We start from the raw sequence: 22,044 nt of genomic DNA, 5'->3' as shown, positions 1-22,044 counted from the left end.
TGCGTATGCGCAATTTATGACAAGAAATTAAATAGAAAAAATACATTACTTATATTGTTTCATTGTAGTATTTTTTTTATCTTTGAACAAGAATTATAAGCTATCTTGCGTGGTTATAGCTGGTGGCAGAAATAACTATCGTTTTGTGTTACAGCGGAGCTACAGAAGCGTCTGACTTTGACACACTCCATTGTTTCAACACTATGTTATGTAGAGACTGTTTTTCCAGGTAAACTCTCAGGAACTCCTCAACTACCTCCACGCCTTTTCTCATGATGTAACTGTCTTATTCCTTATTTAAGTTCGTTTGCTTACTTGTGGTTCACTACCTTCTTTCGTGTCACTGAAATCTGCTATCCCTGGATCCACGGATATTGTAACTGCGCCGCTGGTGTAGTGGTATCATGCAAGATTCCCATTCTTGCGACCCGGGTTCGATTCCCGGGCGGCGCACGCCTTTTATAATCGTGATCGGTGAAATTGTTTAGTTCTTTCTGTAATAATCTTCAAATAATAAACTGAGCAAATACAAAATATAATCCTCAAACTGCTAATTTGGTTTTAAAAACTATGTGAACACCTGTCCAGTAGAGTTTCCATTTTATTCAGTTTAGCAAAGAGCACATACTGTAATGTAAAATGTGTTTTTAAAGCGTTGTAACGTTTTATGTGTGAAGCTTTTGCCAAGCAGATGTGGAAGCACATATTTGAGTGAGAGAAGGAGCGCTATATTTTTGCTATATTTTAACACGCACCCAGGTTGACGCTGCTGACGCCGCTTCTCCGCCATCTTCAACTTCCTATTGTTTGCATCAGACTCAGGCTGTCCGTGGTGTGAGTGAGAACAGAATCTGCCACGGACTTAATACTGAATAGTAGATATAGTCTACGTTCACGGTCGCTCAAGTTCAGTACAAACCATTTGTATGTCATTGGACTAAAGACCTGTCTGGACGTGACCACTAAATCTTGACGATGGAGGACGATCAACCCAGAACCTTGTGAGTAACGTTGGGCCTGTCTATGTCCAGGAATGCGTTGGCTTCGTCTAGTTTCTGCGCGTCCGTTACGTTTCCACGTTGTTGTTTCAATTAAACGCTATAAACCCTTTTCGTGTAGACTTAAGAGGCCTCTTAATTTTAATCACAATTTGATGTAGACGATTATAACATCTCCGAGTGTCATAACAACTAAAACTTTCGACGTGAACATGCAATTTGTTTGCTTTAGCTGTATAAATAGACTGAACCGTAACTCGCTTGAAAATGAAACTGAGTAGCTAGCTTGTGCCAGCTATCACTAGCTACAAATGCAGACCCTACCACGTTACTTTATTTAATTTTACTGAAATCTTAACTATATTAATATTAGATGTGGTCTATTATTAACAACGGGCAAGCATCGTTTGACCTTAAATGTGTCTTCTTCATTTTGTAATGTGTCGTTTGCTACCAGCACTTAGCTAGAGGCCCGTTTGAACCGGCTAGCTAAATTTTACGCTAGCTAGCAGATGAGCCACGTCAACGCTCGGAGTGAGTGCTCGGGACACCTCTAGTAAACGGGGGACTGTCTTCTAGCTCTTTTTGTATAACACAAAATATCCCCAAGTTGTGATAAGTAACCTGTCGTTGTTAGTTTTATGTTCATATCATGAATTGTTGTGGTTCTTGCTAGCCCGGCGTACTAGCCTTTGTTTGCACGCTACTTCCTGTTTCACAAAGACTCAATTCACCTATCTCGCCTTTTGCTTGCAGGTATGTGGGGAATCTGTCCAGGGATGTCACCGAGCCTCTCATTCTGCAGGTCTTCACGCAGATAGGACCTTGCAAGAGCTGTAAAATGATAGTTGATGTGAGTGTTGTTCTTTCATGTATGTATATGGATATATAAACTGTAAGAACTGACGTTTAGCAATTTATTGAAAGGTTATGATGCTGGGTTTAATACTCCTAAAAGTCAAAGTATGTGAATGTATTTTCTTAGTATAGATTAATCATCAGTATGTGGCTCTGGTCATTTTGGAGTGGTTTAACTGTTGTCTTGATATTAATCTTGTTTTCCCATTGACAGACGGCTGGAAATGATCCATACTGCTTTGTGGAGTTTTATGACCACAGGCATGCTGCTGCCTCATTGGCAGCCATGAATGGAAGGAAAATAATGGGTAAGGTAAGCTATCGTATCTACAGGGTGAGTGGGGATGGGTGGGCTTTGGATTGGAAATTTAGGCTGTGTGCTTTCTATAAGCAAACAGAAAACTACTGTTCTGCTTACATGGAGGTTGTATTACTTAGAGAGGATATGCTCAATGGCTAGGAAAAGCTACTGGATCCAGGGACAAAATCACTTTATTTTTTGGTGAAGCTGTTTCTTTTATGACCTCTTAAAATGAAAGGTCTGGAGATGTATTCATGTGTCATAGGCTTCAATTGTATGACTGTGTTTTTGTGGCTTGAATGTTTTAAGCAAAGTAAGGCTTGAGAAGAGAAATGGAGGACCTAATTGTAGTTCCAAAGAGGTCTAAACATAGCCTGAGAAGAAGGTTATAAAGCCAGGTTATTTAGAACAGTGCAGCTCACCATTAACATTTTAATCTAAAACATTAAAAGACCACAGAGCCGTATAAAAGGATATGAAAGTGTCTCACTTTTTGGACATAAAACAAGAACTCGGATGGTTTTGGCATTCATCTGTGAAACTACTCTGTTTAGGACAACTGTATCTTTCTTGTTATTGGCTTATGCCGTTGAATACAGTGCAACTATATTGCATTGATACCCCCTTTGTATCATATCCAAGTTATACTTGTTTGTTAAAACATTTAAGAGGTTAAGATGTTAATTGCAAAGGTCTTTTTTCCCTATTTTAAAATGCATAGCAACAAGTTAGTTTTAAAGATTATTTACTTTTAGAAGGACATTTTAAAGTTGCCTTTAGATTATTCACCTTTTCCAGTAGAGGCTTGACTTAATGATGTAAACATACCCCACCTGCCCTGTTCTTTCTCTGCCCGTGTCTGCAGGAGGTTAAAGTCAACTGGGCCACAACGCCAACCAGCCAGAAAAAAGACACGAGTAGTAAGTTCAAGTGCCTTGTCACTGGGGATGCGTACACTCACACTAGAAAGTCTGAAGTTCGGAAATATTGAATAAATGGGAAGGCTGACGATACATCGCAGCAAAAGTTTATTTAAAAAAACTTGCTTTAATGGTGTGATTTTTGTTTTTTCTATTTTTCAAGACATGAAATAATATTCTTTGAACCCGATTGTGTCTAATAACAAATGATGGATCTAAACATTTTTTCTATCTACAGATCACTTTCATGTCTTTGTGGGAGACCTCAGTCCAGAAATAACCACAGAAGATGTCAAAGCAGCCTTTGGTCCATTTGGCAGGATATCGTAAGTTTCAAGCTAACATTTATTGACCTTTTTTTTTTTTTTTAAATGATTCAATTAAGCACAGACTGTGCTCTGATACCTAGAAGCAATGCGACCCACATGGCAGCCACACGACAGCAGATTTCATTAACAATGAAAGAAGGTGTGAGCACAAAGTGCAATTAAAGAAGACTAGTTGGGAAATGTAAAATTTCAAATAAAGCTGAATAACATGAGTTATTTTAATGGGATTTATGTGGTCTGTGTGGGTCTTTGTTCAGAGCCGTTTTTAGGGGAGAAAAATATACACGCACAGGGGTACATACATCTCAGTGACCACGAATAAAACATTAGGCAAGGCTAGATACATTTGGTTCTAGACGAGTGTAAAGTCTGAAAAATGACAAGCCTATCCCAAGCAAGATGAGGAATAGTAGCCTGCTGCTCTCTAACATTTTGGATGTTACACAGCAGTGTTAAACGTGTGCAGCCTCATAGTTTTATTCGTAAGCCACATTGTTGTGATATCAGAATTGACACTGTTTGAATCTGTCAGAAAAGTATCGGGAACTTACACAGCTATAGAAACAATAGTGTTCTTCTAAATTTTAGAGGTACTCAACCATGAATTTCTGCTACAGAAAGATGAATTTTTATTGTTTTTATACATCCCCACGAGCCACTCAACTTGCAGTCGCACTGGTTGGCAGGGGTTGTAAAATGTCTCTGGCTCCAACAGACCTTCCATTTTGAACATTCTTCCCTTAAGTCACTATGTTGTCATTATCATGAACTGCTCTTTCTGATCGGTGTGCCTGATTTCCATCTGACTATAATTTAGTAATCAAACAGATATAGGATATCTGAGAGGTATTCTGGTGCCACACCTTTTTCAGTGAGATACCCCAGCTCTATGGCTGCTTCGATATATGCAAAATTACAAAGATGGCCACAGCCAAATTTGGGACTCAAAGCTTCATAAAAGCAGTCCCTAAGCCATTAGGCAATGTCACAGTGGCTGCATAAAGGCCTTGTGTGTGTGTGTGTGTCTATAGTCCATTTTCAACATATCAACCTGGGCTAAAGGCAACAGTCATTTTTCTTACCTTATGTTTATCTAAAAAAAAACATTAATAAAGTAACTAATCATCTGATATGTTGATAATTGTAAATAAATGTCAGTTGGAGCACCAATTTAATGTAAAACCCTAAGCTGCTGTCACTGTACATTTCATATGAAAGAGTCATCAAGTTGTTTTGTGTTTGTGATGAGCTGAAGTTGGTGTTTTTGGTCCACAGAGATGCTCGTGTTGTGAAAGATATGGCTACAGGCAAATCTAAAGGCTATGGTTTTGTGTCTTTCTTCAACAAATGGGTGAGTAAGCATCGTCCAGTTTTTGCTGCCGTTAATGGCTTGGATCCTCAAAGAAATATAATCCTGTTTAATGAAACATGCTCCATAGTCTGTTGGTTTATGAAGTGTTTTTTGGCTTGTGTGCTGCTTCTAAAAGGCTGCATTTTAGACTCAATGTTGTTGGGCTCCAGCTTGATGGCGTTAACAAGTTTCTTTCTTTTTTTCCCAGGATGCAGAGAACGCCATTCAGCACATGGGAGGTCAGTGGTTAGGAGGCAGACAGATTCGAACCAACTGGGCTACAAGAAAGCCTCCTGCCCCAAAGACCACCTATGAAAGTGGGTTGTCACAATGTGCAGATTTTCTTTGCCGAGCATATTGAATTGACACTTTAACAGTAGAATTTGTCTGTTTTTCCTGCCAGATAACTCCAAGCACCTATCCTTTGATGAGGTGATGAGTCAGTCCAGCCCCAGTAACTGCACCGTGTATTGTGGTGGAGTCAGCACAGGACTCACAGGTAGATAAGTCTACAAGAGTCACTGTTATTTTAGCTATTATGTTTAAACTGTGTTTCTCCAAAATTCAGTTTGATATACTTCTCAGTCTCTTTACATTTAATCAATTGTCCTCTCACATTCATTATGTGTTGTGAAGTAAATCTGAGTTGGCTTCAAATGCAGTTAGACAACTCATCTTATAGGTCATGGAACATTACAGCAACTCTTTGCAGAAAAATAAGGGTCAATCAGAGAATGTGTGTAGCCCTAAACTCGTGGCTGTGAGCTTGTCAAACTAACAAAACCATGTGAAAATGTTTGATAAATCCATACAAATACGGAGTGCTTTTTGTTTCCTGCCAAAAAGTATATTTTGAACCAAGGGACCAAGAATATTGATCCAGGATTGTTTAATAAAAACCTTAACAGATTGACGCCTGGGACCTCGCTTAACAAGTGCTTTGATGACTAAGAACTACAGTCAGATGTCTGTCCCACATGACTGAAAGTCCCAAAATATCTGTATCTGGTAACAGTTTTTATTATACCAAAAGTGTAAGCTCTGGTGCTTTTGACAGAGATGCTTTATTCCAGTCGCAGCATGAGCAGTTGTTCTGCTCTGATCATTACAGCTGCGTACAAAACAAATTTCAAAGAATGGAAAATGGACAACAGGGAAAAGTGCCTGTATTGGCTGTAGGCTGCACACTGTAAGGGGAAAGCAAGAGAGCTGCAAATCTATGGGAGACCCTGCACATAACTGATACTGCTACTTATTTTTGGTACTAAATCAGTTGAGTTTCCAAGCGAGCAAAGTTGAAACACTGCTGATTGGCCAGAGAGAACCATCATCTGTGGGCATAAAACTGTCTGCAGTAGCACACACCAACACACTTCCTTGTTTAAACTCTGACAGATAATTTACATAATAAGTCACTCACATCTCTTTTGTTGCACAGATCATGAACACGTTATATTAACCAAGAGTTTTGACTTTCAAATTGACGTTTTTCTCTGTCGTGCTCAGCTGTTAACTTCACCTCTAAAGAGATGTTCAAACCCTTCTATGCTTGCAGTCTGTCACCGCCTTATTCCAACTCCAGATAGGATACGCCCAGCATGCATGTCTTGCAGCTCTAATGTGTTAACGCAAGAGCTGAAATGAAAATAATGAGCCTTGTGCAACACACACTTTACTGTGAAGTCGGCCTTAGTCATTGTTTTAGTTGAGGTTAAACTGCCCTGTGAGGTCATTTGAAAGCTGTAAGGTTGGCAACAAAATCATGTTGGGCCTGTTAATTTTAATGTGTTTAATATTAACCACCAAGAGACCTGTACCCAGGACTGTTTCTTACCCAGCGGGGTTTTCTCATGCCAGACACTGTGTCCTTTATCCTCTCTGCAGAGCAACTGATGAGACAGACCTTTTCCCCATTTGGACAAATCATGGAAGTCAGAGTTTTTCCCGACAAAGGCTATTCATTTGTGAGGTATGTGGAAGTTTCTGTTTTCTTAAAGGCAAGGTCAGTGTTGCGCCTGCACAAGACTCATCTAAATGTCTTTAGATGACTCGTTGCACCTGGGTTGAAAGTTGTCTTCATACTCTTGGTTGTTGCATGAGTCATGTCCACAAACTGGTTTTTCTGCTCACTGCTGCAGTTCCTTGTTGTACCTGTTTTGGTCTTTCTTCTGTATGATGCAGTACTTAAGTTTTTCTTGGGAAAATGTTCAGCTTTCCTAATAGCCATAATTCCACTTGTCGCGGTTTGCTAACAGATCTCAGGTGTTTCCTTAGTCTCATTCCATCTCCGTTTGTGTCCAGGTTTAACTCCCATGAGTCAGCAGCCCATGCCATTGTCTCTGTGAATGGCTCTTCAATAGAGGGCCACATAGTGAAATGCTACTGGGGTAAAGAGACCCCGGACATGATGAACTCCATGCAGCAGATGTCCTTGCCCCAGGTAAGGCTACTTGATAAAGATAAAAGCATTGACAGTGGTAATTGTCTTCCAAGTTCCCAGCAGGAAACGACAACCAAATGTATTCATGATTTTCCTGTGTGGTTTTGTGTTGTTAGTTCGCACTCTTGTTTATATAACACAATTCCAAATCAATGTTGCGGGTTTGCGTGAGATTTAAGCCGTACTTTTTCTTTAAAAAACTTAGCAGCAGAACAAGATCGGCTTTGCTGCGGCTCAGCCCTACGGCCAGTGGGGCCAGTGGTACGGCAACGGGCCCCAGATCAGCCAGTATGTCCCAAATGGGTGGCAGGTCCCCACCTATGGTGTCTACAGCCAGGCTTGGAACCAGCAGGGCTTCAAGTAAGTAGCGCACTGTGCACAGGGCTCCCCTTCACCACCACCACCTCCTACTCCTGCACCACCAGAGTCCCCTCCTTCAAGACCGGGGCAGCAAGAGCCAGTTCTGGCCATGAGATGGAGCTATAGCCTCACACCCTCCCCCAGCCCGACCTCCTTCCTCCGCTCCTTGCCTCGTCTGAGGAAGAAACAAACATACACACAGCGATTTGAACTGAAATTTTGTTGTTAATCGATTTTCAGCACATCCTAACAGCTGAAGGAGTTTGTTACAAAATGTTCTTGTTTGTTGAATCACAGCCCCGACGCAAACTTCTTTAAACTAAAAAAAAACATGATTGACTGATCAAATGAATAATATTCGGTGTAGTTTCCTCTTTCTGTCCACACCCAGGGATAACTTGATGATGAACAATGATTTCCTGTAGTGTAACATTGCTCACTGTGAGTCAGGACTGTGTGCTTTAAGGCTGTTCTGTTGTTTTGTTTGTTCATGTCATTGCATTTTTACATTCTTCTTTTGATTTACTTTGTAATTTTATTTGCATATATGTCAGTAAGATCTGTTAAGTATCACTTCATGGCTCAGATTTAGTTTTTAAGATGGCCAGTGTGCAGAGATGTGTGCACTCATGAGTAATAAAGGAAAAGCCTCATGTTGCTGGCGGTCTAACATCACTGGTGAACAATTGTACAAATAGTTTCCACACAAAGGTGTGAGTTAACTGAAGGCAGTGGTTGATTTTATTTAATTCACAGTACAGGACGATGGTCTGTTTTTGAGTTCAAACTTTATCCTCAATAAGCTGTCGAATCTTCACGCTAAAACCTGGAATTTAGTCCTTATTTCCTGAATGATAAAAGCTTTAAAATGCATCCTTTAATTTCCCCACTGTGGAGTGGTGGTCTAAGAAATGAAGATGTCTACATATACTGTTTGGCTTGTCTGTCTATCCTGGTTACAGCTGCTCAATGTTAATGAGGGGGATAGGAAGTAATATTTAGCTCGCTGTGCTTAGCCTGTATGCCTTTTGTCTGCTTGTGCACCCATTTATAACCAAATGACACCTCCTTTGGTCACTTCATAGAACCCTCAACTTTCTGTTTTCACTTTTTTTTTTGCTTTATTTTTTAACCCAACCTTCCTCATCCTCACAACCTGAGATGACTGTTTGCCTTCTTGTTCTCGCTCCTGCCTGTCCATATTCTTGTAACTCTAATACAAAGCATCTTTTTGGCTCCCTTTCTATTCTAACCTGCTGGCATTTTGTCTTTCTGTCTCTCTCCCTCTCTTTACCTCATCTTTTGCAGTCACTTACCGGCCAGTGCTGGGTGGACTGGCATGGGCGCCATCAGTAACGGTGGGGTTATGGAGCCTACACAGGGATTGAATGGGAGTATGCTAGCCAACCAGCCGGGTATGGGAGCCGCAGGATACCCCACACACTGATAAGTGGGCAGGGTGGGAGATTTGTCAACAGTCTCTTATTGGCTGCGCGGTGCCCCACTGGGCTGTTTAACACCGCCTCCATTTGTGGCAGGACTAAGACTTTTTACAAGATGTGGAACCTAATGAGAAGGTTGACATCTGTGAAATGTAAATGGAATTTCATGGGGAGTTGAGGTAACGGGAGCCAGGGAGCAGTGATTTGACCCACACGGGTATCGACACACCTTTGTGGTTGGCAAGACTGGCCATGAACCAGGGCTCTTACCATTTTTAAGTTAACTGTAAATGAGTATAAAACTGTAAAGGAGAAACTTTTGGATTTTTTTTTTTTTGTCTCTGGGTTTTACAGTTTGCTTCCATTTTCACATATTTCCTCTCTGACAGCCACCGAGAGGGGGTTTCGTTTTCTTTTTCTTTAGAGAAACCGTTGTGAACTCAACTTATTATTTGAGGAATGGAAAATCTGTTAAATATTTTTCTAATTTTCTCTTGGATTAAGATCAATTGCAGGGATCGTTGCCACTGCTTTTTCTCTGTAAGGGCAGATAAATATTGCACAGTTTTTTTCCTCTCTTGTACTTACTAGACAAACTTGACTACCAAGAGTGTTTCCTTTTTGCATTCCATTTCTCCTTCATATCTTTCTGACAGCCTCAAATCTTTTTGCCACATGTAAATAACCATCCATTCATTCATTTGAAACGATGTAAGTAAAATGCTACTGTTTACTGTGGGTGCTTGCTTTCAGTTTTTGTTTTGATAATTTGACAGCTGACTCCAACATTGTAGTAGCAGAGTGGCACTATCAAATGTGACACTGGCACAGAATTCTTCCTTGCAGGGATAAAACGGCATTGCCATGCAGTGCATACTTAAATTTAACACCGTTTAGATGTTAAAGGGTGAACGTGTATGTTTGAAATTGATGTTTTTTTTAAATATCTATTGAAACGCCAGTATTTTATAACAAAATCTGAGTGGGTTCAACCTTTACACTTGCTCTTTTTGCCAGAGAAATGCGGAGGCCTACATTGTAACTGTTGCCTTACAGAGCTGGTTTCTTTTAGCTGACAAGATCCTCTTTTTAATTAGGCAGTGCCTACTGACATTTTCAACCCCTTTTGTTTAGAAAGGTGTTAGCCCTGAGAACTGATGACTCTGCTACTGTAATCAATGTTTTCTTGCTTTGTCCAATTAAAATGCTAATGCACATATACCATGCTGTGTTGGCTTCTTTTCTTTTTTTAAAATTGTAAACTATGAGCTTTAAATCTAAAAATGAGTTTGAAAACTGATCGTATCTTGATTTATTTGTTAGTTTGTCACCCTTAAACTCTGAAGTGTGGAATAGTTTAAAAATGTGTTTATATTGTTCAAGCAACAAGTTCATTTATAAACATTTATTTCTTAAGACAGGCTTTTTCTAATAAATTTTTTTAAACAAAGCTGAGGAGGAAAGACATCAGCAGTGATCTCAGAGAAGCAACTGTTTCTGCCTATCAATCTGAGAAGGGTTATACGGCCATGTCCAAACTGTCTGGAGTCTATCATTCTACAGAGAGAAAGATTATTCACAAGTGGAAAACATTCAAGACAGCTGTCAATCTTCCCAGGAGTGGACGTCCCAGCAAGTTCACCCCAAGGTCAAATACTCAAGAGCTACATCTCAGACTCTACAGGCCTCAGTTAGCATGTTAAAGGTTAAAGTTCATGACAGCACAATACGTAAATGTGGTATTTTAGAGTCGCGTAAGACTCAGACTCATCTGTCTGACAGCAAAAATACAGCATGTACACTGTAGTGCACATTGTGTGATTAAATAGTAAAAGTTGCCTCAAAGTTCAGGGTTGTATCATGAATTAAAAACGCCTTAAAAAGTGTTGCTAATAATATTAAGGATGGCCACAGCTGAGCCAGCATGTATGACACAAATATAAAAAAAATCAGTGCACTTAATTGCATTTTAAACACAGGGAAAGTGCTCATCTTGAGTTGCTTCATTATAGACCTGCAATTTAAGGTTTTTTCGTCTTGAATTAAAGAGTTTTTTGAAACTTTTGTTTGAAATAAATCATAATTGCGTTTCCACCACAGAAAGCAAAAACCCAATTTGTTGACATACCACTTGTTTTGATGCTATTAGTTATGCTACTTACATTTTCAAAGACATAGCTACCAAACAACAGCACTCATCTTAATTGTTTGAGCTAATTGTTGAATTTTTATTCCTGAAACAAAATTTAACTTAGTGGTTTGATTCAGTCACTCTTCTTTATTTACATGATTTACCCAACGTACCGTCATTTACCATGGCAGTATTCCCATGTCACCTGGGCCTTTTAAGCTTGTTGTAATCTCCTCTCTACAGTACTGTGTCATAGTAATCTTTAAAGAGCTGGCTTTTATTAACCCATAACGATCACCTGGTGCACACCCACCTACAACTACACATTCTGCTCTCTCCTATGGTTTTATATGTTCCCAAAGTTCTCTCTGTACCTTTAGCACTAGTTTAAAATAGTAAAACTCACAACTCTATAATCTGTGGTTTTGTTATCAGAACGTTAATATTCTTTTATATCTGACAGTGTCAAAACTTATTGAGAACCTACTTAAGATGTTTTTAATTCACTCATCTCCAGAATTTACCCAGTCTCAGTTGTGTTTTCCAGGTAAATTGTGGTAAAAATGGTCAAATCTCCACTCCTTTATTGTATTCAGAAAAGGTACACTGGTTTGCACAGAAATCTGGTTGCAGTTTAAAACCAAAGTAAAGTTAAAAATGCAAACTTCCAGTTCTTTATCAAAGCAGAAATATGGAGAAGATCTTGACTTTTGTGCTGCTAATGCAATACAAGTTTCTACTGAATGAGCACAGAGTCATCACTCATCCTTTGCGCTGTGTTTCTTGACCTTTTTGATTGATGATTTAACGTGTATGCTACCACAACTGTGCAAAAAAGGAGCCTCCTGTATAATCCAGACCTGCAGACGGCTCTGATTTATGATCCTTTTGATTTCAGCAGTACATGAAACAGCATGATATATTTTACACATGACCGGTAACCGGTACAGAATATAGGTGGATGTTTGAATATTTCCTGAAATCCTGCAGGATACACAGAGCAAACCAATTCTGTAGATGCGGGGTTGTGCACCAGATGGCGCTCTCAGTCCATACTTCCTACATGTTGTGGAGAAACTAAGCGGCTTTGCTGTAATTCATCAAGCTATTACTCAAAGCATCAATCATTCTGTCAGCATGTGAAAACTGAGTTTTCAAGGCAAACACAAGGCAAAATGTACCTCTTTTTGGGTCTCTGAACTGGTCTCTTCTTTGAAAGTCTTTCAGTTAACAGTAAAACTTTCTGTGATGAGTATTTTTGTTTTATGTCAGGGCAAAGTGCCAGCTCCCCTCAGTGTAAATTAATCTTAGGTTTAGTTGTCAAAAAACAAATAAACAACGTCAACAATACAATAAACAAACAGGCGGCAAGAGCTGACAGGCTGATAAATGGGTTGTCCCTACCCAGCTGCTCGGCCAGGACCCGACTGGGCTTTAACGGACAGAAGGGTTTGGTAGAAATGGAGAAAGAGAGAGATGTCAGGAGATGCCTTATTGAGATTACTGCTGAAATCTATCAAATGAGTAATACTTGCTTTCTCATTACCATTTTCTGTTTACTTTCAGAGCTGGAACAAAAATGGAAAAAAAAGGATATCGGTCTTTTCTCCAAATGTATTAATATGATTATTGAAAAAGGCAGGGTCTTAAAATGATGTCAAATTATGTTAATGTCAGTCTCTCACACGGTTGTGGAGGAATTTTGGTCCACTCTTCTTTCCAGCGTTGCTTCAGTTCATTGATGTTTGCAGCATTGATTTATGCACAGCTCTCTTAAGGTCCCACCACAGCATTTCAGTCAGGTTGAGGTCTGGACCTTGACTGGAACACTGCAACACCTTGATTCTTTTCTTTTTCAGACATTCTGTTGTAGATTTGCTGCTGTGTTTGGGATCATCCTGTTGATGAGCCAGTTTCAGTCAAGCTTCAGCTGTGGGACAGATGGCCTCACATTTGACTCTAAAATACTTTGTTATACAGAGGAGTTCATGGTGGACTCAATGACTGCAAGGTGCCCAGGTCCTGTGGCTGCAGAACAAGCCCAAATCATCAGCCCTCCACCACCGTGCTTGACAGCTGGTATGAGGTGTTTGTGCTGATATGCTGTGTTTGGTTTCCTCCAAACGTGCTGCTGTACATTACAACCAAACATCTCCACTTTGGTCCGGTCTGTCCAAAGGACATTGTTCCAGAAGTCTTGTGGTTTGTTCAGATGCACCTTTACAAATCTAAGCTGTGATGCCATGTTCTTTTTAGAGAGAAGAGGCTTTCTCCTGCAACCCTTCCAAACAATCCATACTTGTTCAGTCTTTTTCTAATTGTGCTGTCACGAACTTTCACCTTTAACATGCTAACTGAGGCCTGTAGAGTCTGAGATGTAGCTCTTGAGTATTTGACCTTGGGGTGAACTTGCTGGGACGTCCACTCCTGGGAAGATTGACAGCTGTCTTGAATGTTTTCCACTTGTGAATAATCTTTCTCTCTGTAGAATGATGGACTCCAAATAGTTTGGAAATGGCTGTATAACCCTTCACTGATTGATAGGGAGCAACAATTGCTTCTCTAAGATCATCGCTGATGTCTTTCTCCTTGGCATTGTGTTAACTCACTCCTGAATGCTCCAGATCAGCAACTGATAAAATCTATTTTTTATGGAGGTGATTGTACTTACTGATTATGTATTAAGCAAGTTCATTTGATTTGATTCTTTGACAGATATCGTGTCCTTTTTGTGATATCCTTTCTCATTTTCAATTTGGGCGAAGGCCCTTTTTAGCTTCTTGATTTTTAAAATGTTTTTAACAGACATGTCAGCTGTGAATTATGTACCTCTGTGTGTAGCAAGGTGCCGACCTTTGGACTGTTTCTCTTGCTGTCATAAATGTTAGCTCTGGGCCATCTGATGAACTTATTTATAGATGTCTCCAAATATTGCAAACGTTGATGACATGCAGCTTTCTTTTCAGTCAAAACTGATAACCTCGATTACTACCACCTTTTAACACCGTCCAGCATCCATTAGAAGATGGATGTCTCAACATTTCCTCCGTCTCAGTTCTAAAGAAATCGCAATCTCCTTACAAAGCAATCACTTAATGGTATGTATCCTACTATTACTGTTGGTCATTATTTGATTTTCCACCCTGCTATAACAAAATGCACTCAGTTGTGTTACTGTTCCAACCTTACTTAGTTTTGTAACAACAATGCTGGCTAGTGTAAACAGACTTTACATCCCCAATTCCAAAGAAGTTGGGAAGCTTTGGAAGATGTAAATAAAAACAGAATGCAATGATTTGCAGGTATAGTAGAACCAATGTTTTATGCACAATTGAACATAAAAAGGTGACATTTCTTTAGAAGTATTTGCTCAGCTTGAGTTTGATGGTAGCAACAAATCTAAAAAATAGTTGAGAAAGGAGCAACAAAAAGCTGGAAAAGTAAGTTGTACTGAAAAGAAACAGCTGGAGGAAAATGTTGTAACCATTAGGTTAATTGGCAACAGGTTAGTAACATGACTGGGTATAAAAATAACACCTTAGAGAAGCAGAGATTCTCCAAAATAAATATAGGGAGAGGTTCAGCAATCTGTAAAGCACCATGTCTGAAAATTGTGGAGCAATTTCTGAACAAGGTTCCTTAATGTGAAATTGTGAAGGCTATACTTGTGAGCTATGCATCCATCACATGTGAATATGACCCAGAAATGCTGCCGTGTTCTATGGACCAAAGTTAATATCAAATGAACTGTGGTGAATCAGAAAACCGTTCTCTGGTTCAACTTAACAAAATGTGAAATTCTTTTTGGAAAAAACTACTTTTTTCGACAACTTGTACATCTGGAAAGGCTCCATCAATGTTGAATATTATATACAGGTTTTAGTGGAAAATGTGCTCCCTTCCAGAGGACATTTTTTTCAGGGAAGTCCTTGCATATTTCATCAAGACAATGTTAAAACCACATACTACATCTATTCCAACAGTATGCTGGACTGACCTGCCTGCAGTCCAAACCTTTCACCAACTGAAAACATTCAGAGGAAGCATAGGAAATTAAAAAGAAGACCCAGGGGCGTTGAGCATCAAGAATCCAAAATCCGACGAGAATGGGACAACATTCCTCTCCCAAAGGTCCAGCAGCTGGTCTCCTCAGTTCCCAGATGTTTACAGATGTTGTTAAAAGCAGAGGGGATGCTACATCGTGGAAAACATGGACCTGCCCCTACTTATTTGATACGTGCTGCTGTCATCAAGTTCAAGATGAGCTGATATCTTTCATGAGTTGTTGTGAAATATCTCACTTTTAACATTTGATATGTTTTCTCTGTTCTATTGTGAATAAAATATTTGTTTTCGTAATTTGCAAACCACCTCATCCTTTAAAAAAAAAAAAAGTACACCTCATACAACGTCCCAACTTTTTTGGAATTGGGGTTGTATAACTGACGGTGCAGTTCGAACTGAGTATTCATGTAACTGCTGCCGTGCAGCAAAGCTTAGATCAAGACTTCACAGCTCAATCCATAACACACACTTTCACTTCATCTAAAGTAACTTTAAGGATGTTAAAACTATCTTATTGTCTCCTAACTCATTCATTAAATGTACATAGTGATCACATGTAGAGACACATTCAAAGGGACAGCTTTTTATTTGAGCGCAACCATTTTCTCCTTTTATAACTGATTCATATTTTTGCCCTCAAGCCCTTCTTTTTCCACCTGGAACTAATTTCTGTCTTTATTGTTTGGGTTCAGACCCAAAAGTAGCAATAGAAGTTGTGATTATTATGATAAAAGTCTGAATTTAGTATCTGGAAATTCTGTGATCTGTGTGAAAATGTACTTTCAAACGTTCAGCCTGAGCAACTACATAGATAGTTTATTTGATTTCTAAGTCATTCAGAATAATTTCTTTTACTCATTTAGAGATATAAAACTGCTTTGGTCCAACTACATTGTACGGAGTGAGGGAACAAATAAGTACCTTTATTATTAGGGACACTTAATACCTTTGTTATTATCTCTGCAGCCAGTTGCAGCTGCACTGCCTGTTTTCCACCTCTGGTGACTTGTCTTTCTCTTGGTTGGAGGAAGATGCTGTATTCCAGCTGGCTGATGGAGTACTGTTCAAAGTGTGCCAAAGCAGAGAGAAAAGGAGCTGAGGAAAAGCTGTTGACGACTTGAGGGACACAAGGTACCCTGTGAATTGTTTGAGTGAACAGCATCTGTGTTTTTGTCTGTGTTTCCATGCAAGTGACAGCTTGCTGCAGTGGCTGACAGCAAATATACATGTTCCAGTAATTAACCTTGACAGGCCCAATGTGGTGCCAACAGCAGAAACCTGCTAATGACACAATTAATCCATAATTAAGGCATTCTGTCACAGTGCACTCACACACAAACTCTGTCAGTGAACACTGTATGTGTGTTTGAAACATTCAGCACATATCTGTGCAGCAAAATTCAGTTTGTGTGAACACAGAAGCACGTTTTCTTAAAAGGCTCATTGACCAAAAAGATGGAACAACATGTATGTTACCAAAGTGGCAAGAATGGTAATCAATGGCACCTAAACACAAATGCAGTCTTTGCAGAGAGTACAGGAGTTTTTGCTGAAGATGATAAACTCAGGCAGGCTAATGTGTAAAGTTGAAAGAATCTGCTTTAATACAGAGCAATAAAGGCAAATAAGTAAAGTAATTATAAGAGATGATTGTGCTAATGAAGTTAATATCTCTGATGTCCTGATGCAAGTTCTTAAACTTAGGTGATCATTATAGGGGCTTTCTGACACTAACGTGCCCATTGATGGCACTTTTATTGGTGGAAAAGAGTCAGCATTATCACACAAGTCATTTCAATGACCAGACTGCAGCTATACAGCTGTGTACTGCTACCTTTCTATCACAGCCAGCATTCAGGTTTTCAGTTATTTGTGCAACCGTGCAGAGGTCATCCTTTGCTCCCCATGTGCATCACTGAGAGATGGACAAACACAACCCAGATAGGTGGCAGGGTGAATTGGAGCTACTAACAACAGCATTGTCCAAAACATCCCATGTGAACTGGAGATGCTTACAGCTGGTGTTACATGTTAGGTGTCCAATATTTTCAACACTCCACACAAGTCTACCACAATAGATTCATCATAAATATGGCAGATTAACCGAGGTATCTGCTACTAACTTTAAATTAATTAAACAACATGTGTGTTATATATTGAACTTAATGCTGAGAACTGAATCAGTACTTTCTCTGAGTAGAAGTAATGAGTTTGCAAGTAGCACAGAGACACACATTTCCAGTGACAAATAGTTCCAGCTTCATTTGTTGAGCATTAAATAGCAATAATTCAAAATGCCAAAAACAAAGTTTTTGATTTTAAGTGAACAAACACCTCCAAAGTCAAAATTGTGACACAGAAAATCAGCAGAACCCCCAATGACTTGGATGCCATGTCTGTGAACTCATTGATTTATTGTTTGTAAGTTAAAAACCCGTCAAAATGTGTTATCATCTTGTATCAGAGACTAACCAGGTCGGAGATCAAACCTCAATGGTTTTCCAGGTGTGATGCCATTTTCAACTCCAACCTCCAACTTCCAAAGTAAATAGAACGAACCAGTAGTGGCGCTGTTTTTTGAAAATTGTCTTTAAAGGGTCAATTCACCCACATATTTAAACTGGCACCTCATCAGGCTGATATGTAACATTAATAGATTAATCAATCTGTTTGTTTTCCATCTATTATTTCTCATGTTTCATTCAGAAAAGCTATAAAAGTGACCTATATTTCCTATATTTTATACGGTGTATTGTCATAATAATTCATACAATAGAATACCAAGCGTTCAATGAGTGTGAAGCGTATCCACCGTGAATGGAAACAGGTAGAAAATGTCCTTTCTACGTGTTTAATTGATCTAACCAGTGTCAAACTTGGGGTGTTTGATGCACTACTGTGAAAGTCTAACATTAATCAACTTGAGGAAAAAATACATTACGTTTACTTCATCTTATTCACAATGTCAGAAGAGAAGCTGCATCTCCACACCAAGAGTTAGATTTTTTATTTATCCCTCAAGAGCTACACTTCTGTAATAACAGCATGTTGTTCTGAAAATATTGATTGATCATCAGACATATAGCAGAAGCTTCAGTTACTATTCAACAGAGATTCTGAGAAAAAGAAAACCCTCTGTGCTGCAGCTGATCATCATAAGCTGTGACAAGAACATTGTTGTTTTTTAAATGGACTTAAAAACAATATCTGTCATCATCATATAGAATTCAAACATGATGATGAGAGATCGGCCTGTTATGTCAGACATGTTGGAAATTATACGTAAATGCTACTCGGTCAAGGGGGTAATTAACATATGACACCAACACGCTCAGTGGCCACTCGCTTAACAGAGAGCAGTGCTTGTTATCAGGTTTCTGTCTTTAAACAGAAACAGCAGAGGTGAACTGGATTTCATCTGAGATCTTGCTGCTGAATATTTTGAATAAATAGTTGTTAGTGCAAAATGAAATAGTGTAAAATGAATAGATCTCTATGTGCCTGCTTTTTTTTTTTTACTAGATATTAAGCAGAAGGTTGAAAATATATTCCTTGTACTTTGGTTGAACCGACCCTTTAAATATGGCCTATTTGCACTAGGACAGAAAGACATTTACTATATCAGACTGCACGCTGATACCCCTTGTTCATAAAATGCCGACACTGGCTTGACATTTGAGCTAACCATTACATCAACAACTGACGCTACACGAACGTTATCGTGCCAAGTCTCTTTCAGAGCTCTGTTAGCCTGTTTGTAACTTTGACAGCTTTATTACACACTTTGTATACAGCTGCAGCAGTAAGTCACATTCCTGGCATTTGTAAATAGACGCACAGGTTATTTTGTGGCTGTCAGAGTGTTCGCTATATGGTCGTGACTGATTTATAGTCAAAGCACCAAACACAACCTGAAAAATCCAGTACACCAATAAAGATGAAACTGTCTCCAGTGTAAACACACATACACCCAGACACTCTCACACATACAACCACTTATAGAAAAACCGTAAAAAACATACAATTGTGAGTTTAAAACCTGGTTCTTATGTGTATATATTTAAACAAACTGTATTTATATATGGGTCAGGGTTAGTAACTCGTGTTTGTGTGTCTGTCAGGGTGTGTCAGGCTCAGTGCTGACAGGTGTGTGTCACCTCATCATTCAAGCTGTCAGCGCCGTCAACATGCAGGAGGTGACGAGACGCCATGAAGGACACCGGTTGACTGTGGTTCAGAATGAGCCGCTTCCTGTGTACACATAGCTTAGTGAAAGTCTTGGCGTAGTCCTATGTAGGACAACAGCAGCTTGCGGCTAACTCCCCCTCCCCGTTACCACTGTCTAAAATGCTCCAAGTAAAAAAAACAAAAATAAAGAAAAAAAATCCCCCATCTGACTTGACTCATCGCTCATCACCAGCACAGAAAGTACCAAAGAGCTCCATGGATCAAAGACTGGGTGTCAGATCCCCCTCCCCTCCCTTAAAAAAGCCATAGAAAGGGCTGCATGAATGTATGTGTGAGTGTGTGTGTCTTTATGTGTGTTTGAGGAGAGAGGCTTGCCAAGCCGCTCAACTTGAAGCGTGTGTTTATGTACTTTGTCACTCAGGAAAATGAGAAGTGTAAATCCAAATGTCAGTGAAGAAGAGGAGATTTCTGACAGTGTGAGCGTCATTTTCCAGATTTTTTTCTTTCTTCTCTACACTTTTGGCCTGCTGGATGCACTGCTGACAGCCTCATGGAGGAAAGATCTGAGTGGAGATAAAAAGAAAAAGGAGGGAGAGGGGATGGTGGAAGGGGACATCTCTTGAATGTACCTCAACACACACTCCAACAGGGACCTCGCAACAGCCAACATCAGTTATGCCTGTGAATATATGTGTGTGTGTGAGTGTACGGATGTTTTCAGGGCACAAATTGGAATGAGGCCTCAGCAGTATTTGGGTGACAGAGTAATAGAGAGTGGGATACGTGTGTGGATTGTGTGTCCACGTGTGTTTGTCTGCTCCTGTCGCCAGTGTTCAGCAGCCCTGCCACTCAGCAGAACATACACAGGGTTGACAGCGCCCGCTTAAATGTGTCACTCGACATTACCCATAAAGCACCACCATAGAGAGAGGGGGAGGGTGGCGTTGCGAATATGTGTGTGAGGTGTAACAAGGAAACACACTGATAGGATGGTTTGTCTTTTTCTTTTCATCTTTACTTTAATCTGTATTCTCAGTCTTTAATCAAAGCTGTGGCTCAGCTCTAGGTCACACAGTGCACTGGGTCTCAGCTTTAGGCCCAGAGGCACCCAAGGACCTCTGTTGTGTCATCAAGCTAAAAACATCCCTTAATGATCACTTTAATATCTCTAAGAAAGTAAACTTTGTTGGAAAATCACCACAGAAAGTATTGAAGCAGAAATACTGTCTTTACTGTATTGACAGTAATTCTAGACCAAAGCAGTGCCTCTAATAACTACAGTAGCCATCTAAATAAATCAAAAACAGGGTCACTGACAGGCCAGCTTTGCATCAATATTTCAAGTGTCTGCTCAGACAAATTTGGATGACCGGCAGTTGGAATAAATCAGCGGTTATGTTCGGTTGGTATCCTAACTCCAAGGCTCTTGCATCTGACTGTCATGTGAAACTGGATGCATGTGTACTACATACCTTTTTTGCATGGATCATTTGCATTGGATCAGCAACAGAAAATATTTGTGAGACTGCTCAGGAAATTAGATTAAGACACTCAACTCCGAAATGGAAGCTATTGCTGTATGTTTGTGGATGACATTTAGCTCTGGAGGATGCCTAATATTTGTCCAACCAAGTAAAGCAGCTAGCTTTTGTTGTTTAATGGTAATTACATAAATTTCCTTATGAATGATGCAGTGAATGATTTGCCAATGTTTGAGTTATGGTAAAGTAATATTAAAATCAACAGAGCCTGATTTCACAGTCATGATGTGCTGCTGCTCGGTCAATAGCCCTCTGTATTGGGTTTTAACACACAGGGCTCCCCTTTAGCGTCACTGTCTCATACATTGGGAGCAGCTCTTTATATTTGCAGTGACCCTCCTGCGGCGGTAAATGATGCACCGGCTGTTGCAACTGTCAATGACAACAAGAAAATGTTATTATTATATTAGCTTATCAACATCTTATATAAGTTGGATAAAAAGGTTGGGGGGGAAATAGGGGATAGATGCACAACCTCACTCCCTTATTTTCCAGTGTTTCTTCAACTCTTTATTTTCAAGATGATTTTATCATGCATTAAAAGTACTTGGTTGGTAAAACATCATTGCCATGGCGACACATCCCACAACTGGATGTTACAAACTTATTTAAACTGCTCATCTAAAATGATGCTTTTAGGGAATACAGTATAAGTGAGAAGCTGGGAATAAATGACAAATATACAGAATAACCACAAATAAGTGAACAACAACAAACTACTGAGAGGATGACTGAGAGGATCGGAGAGCAACTAATACTGGGAGGGTTGAAGTATAGGTGTGAATAACAGAAAACAGGTGTGCAGGAGACCAAGCAACAAGCCCAAGACTGCAGAGGACATCTACAGATAATGACAGAAATAGAGGGAATCTGAACTAAACCAAGAACTGAAAGTAACTAAACGGAACACACATGAAATACAAACTCAAGAGAAACATGTTCAGGAACACAAACAGAATCAAATATATGATGACACTAAACAAATAAACAAAGGTAAAAACTAGAGAACACAAATTTACATAATAAAGACTGAGGACTATACGGAATATAGAAAGAATATAGTTGAAACAAAATAACAGAACTCAAACAGTGTCACGGTTTGGTGGTGGAGGTGAGGAAG

The 22,044-nt window shown here is 39.5% G+C and overlaps 1 protein-coding gene and 1 non-coding gene across 3 annotated transcripts; both read left to right on the top strand.

The window, feature by feature from the left end:
• The first annotated feature begins 382 nt into the window (after positions 1 to 382).
• trnag-ccc (transfer RNA glycine (anticodon CCC)) lies at positions 383 to 453 on the top strand. Its single transcript has one exon. It is a non-coding gene; the product is annotated as a tRNA-Gly (tRNA).
• Positions 454 to 781: 328 nt separating this feature from the next.
• Positions 782 to 10,220, top strand: LOC140310258 (cytotoxic granule associated RNA binding protein TIA1-like). Of its 2 annotated transcripts, none has more exons than XM_072388517.1 (12): positions 782 to 1,001; positions 1,755 to 1,851; positions 2,071 to 2,169; positions 3,023 to 3,077; positions 3,316 to 3,403; positions 4,682 to 4,757; positions 4,966 to 5,074; positions 5,161 to 5,256; positions 6,642 to 6,726; positions 7,059 to 7,197; positions 7,406 to 7,557; positions 8,866 to 10,220. In XM_072388517.1, exons 1-12 carry the CDS (start codon positions 976 to 978, stop codon positions 9,002 to 9,004), a joined length of 1,161 nt encoding a protein of 386 aa, XP_072244618.1. In that variant the 5' UTR covers positions 782 to 975; the 3' UTR covers positions 9,005 to 10,220. The 2 variants fall into 2 exon arrangements, with proteins under 2 accessions (XP_072244618.1, XP_072244617.1); XM_072388516.1 differs by having other exon boundaries at positions 783 to 1,001; positions 7,403 to 7,557.
• Positions 10,221 to 22,044: the final 11,824 nt, after the last annotated feature.

The sequence above is a fragment of the Leuresthes tenuis genome, unplaced genomic scaffold, assembly GCF_036924035.1.
Source record: "Leuresthes tenuis unplaced genomic scaffold, fLeuTen1.0.hap1 SCAF_6, whole genome shotgun sequence".
Lineage (NCBI taxonomy): Eukaryota > Metazoa > Chordata > Actinopteri > Atheriniformes > Atherinopsidae > Leuresthes > Leuresthes tenuis.
The sequence above is the reverse complement of the archived record's forward strand: the minus strand, read 5'-3'. Positions and strand labels throughout refer to the sequence as shown.

What these genes read in the sequence shown, in the direction of transcription:
- LOC140310258 (XM_072388516.1), top strand. Translation starts at nt 976, where the DNA reads ATGGAGGACGATCAACCCAGAACCTT. An exon ending in GAAGGAAAATAATGGGTAAG is followed by an intron (nt 2,170 to 3,022) that starts GTAAGCTATCGT and finishes CCGTGTCTGCAG; the next exon opens with GAGGTTAAAGTCAACTGGGC. An exon ending in CCAGAAAAAAGACACGAGTA is followed by an intron (nt 3,078 to 3,315) that starts GTAAGTTCAAGT and finishes TTCTATCTACAG; the next exon opens with ATCACTTTCATGTCTTTGTG.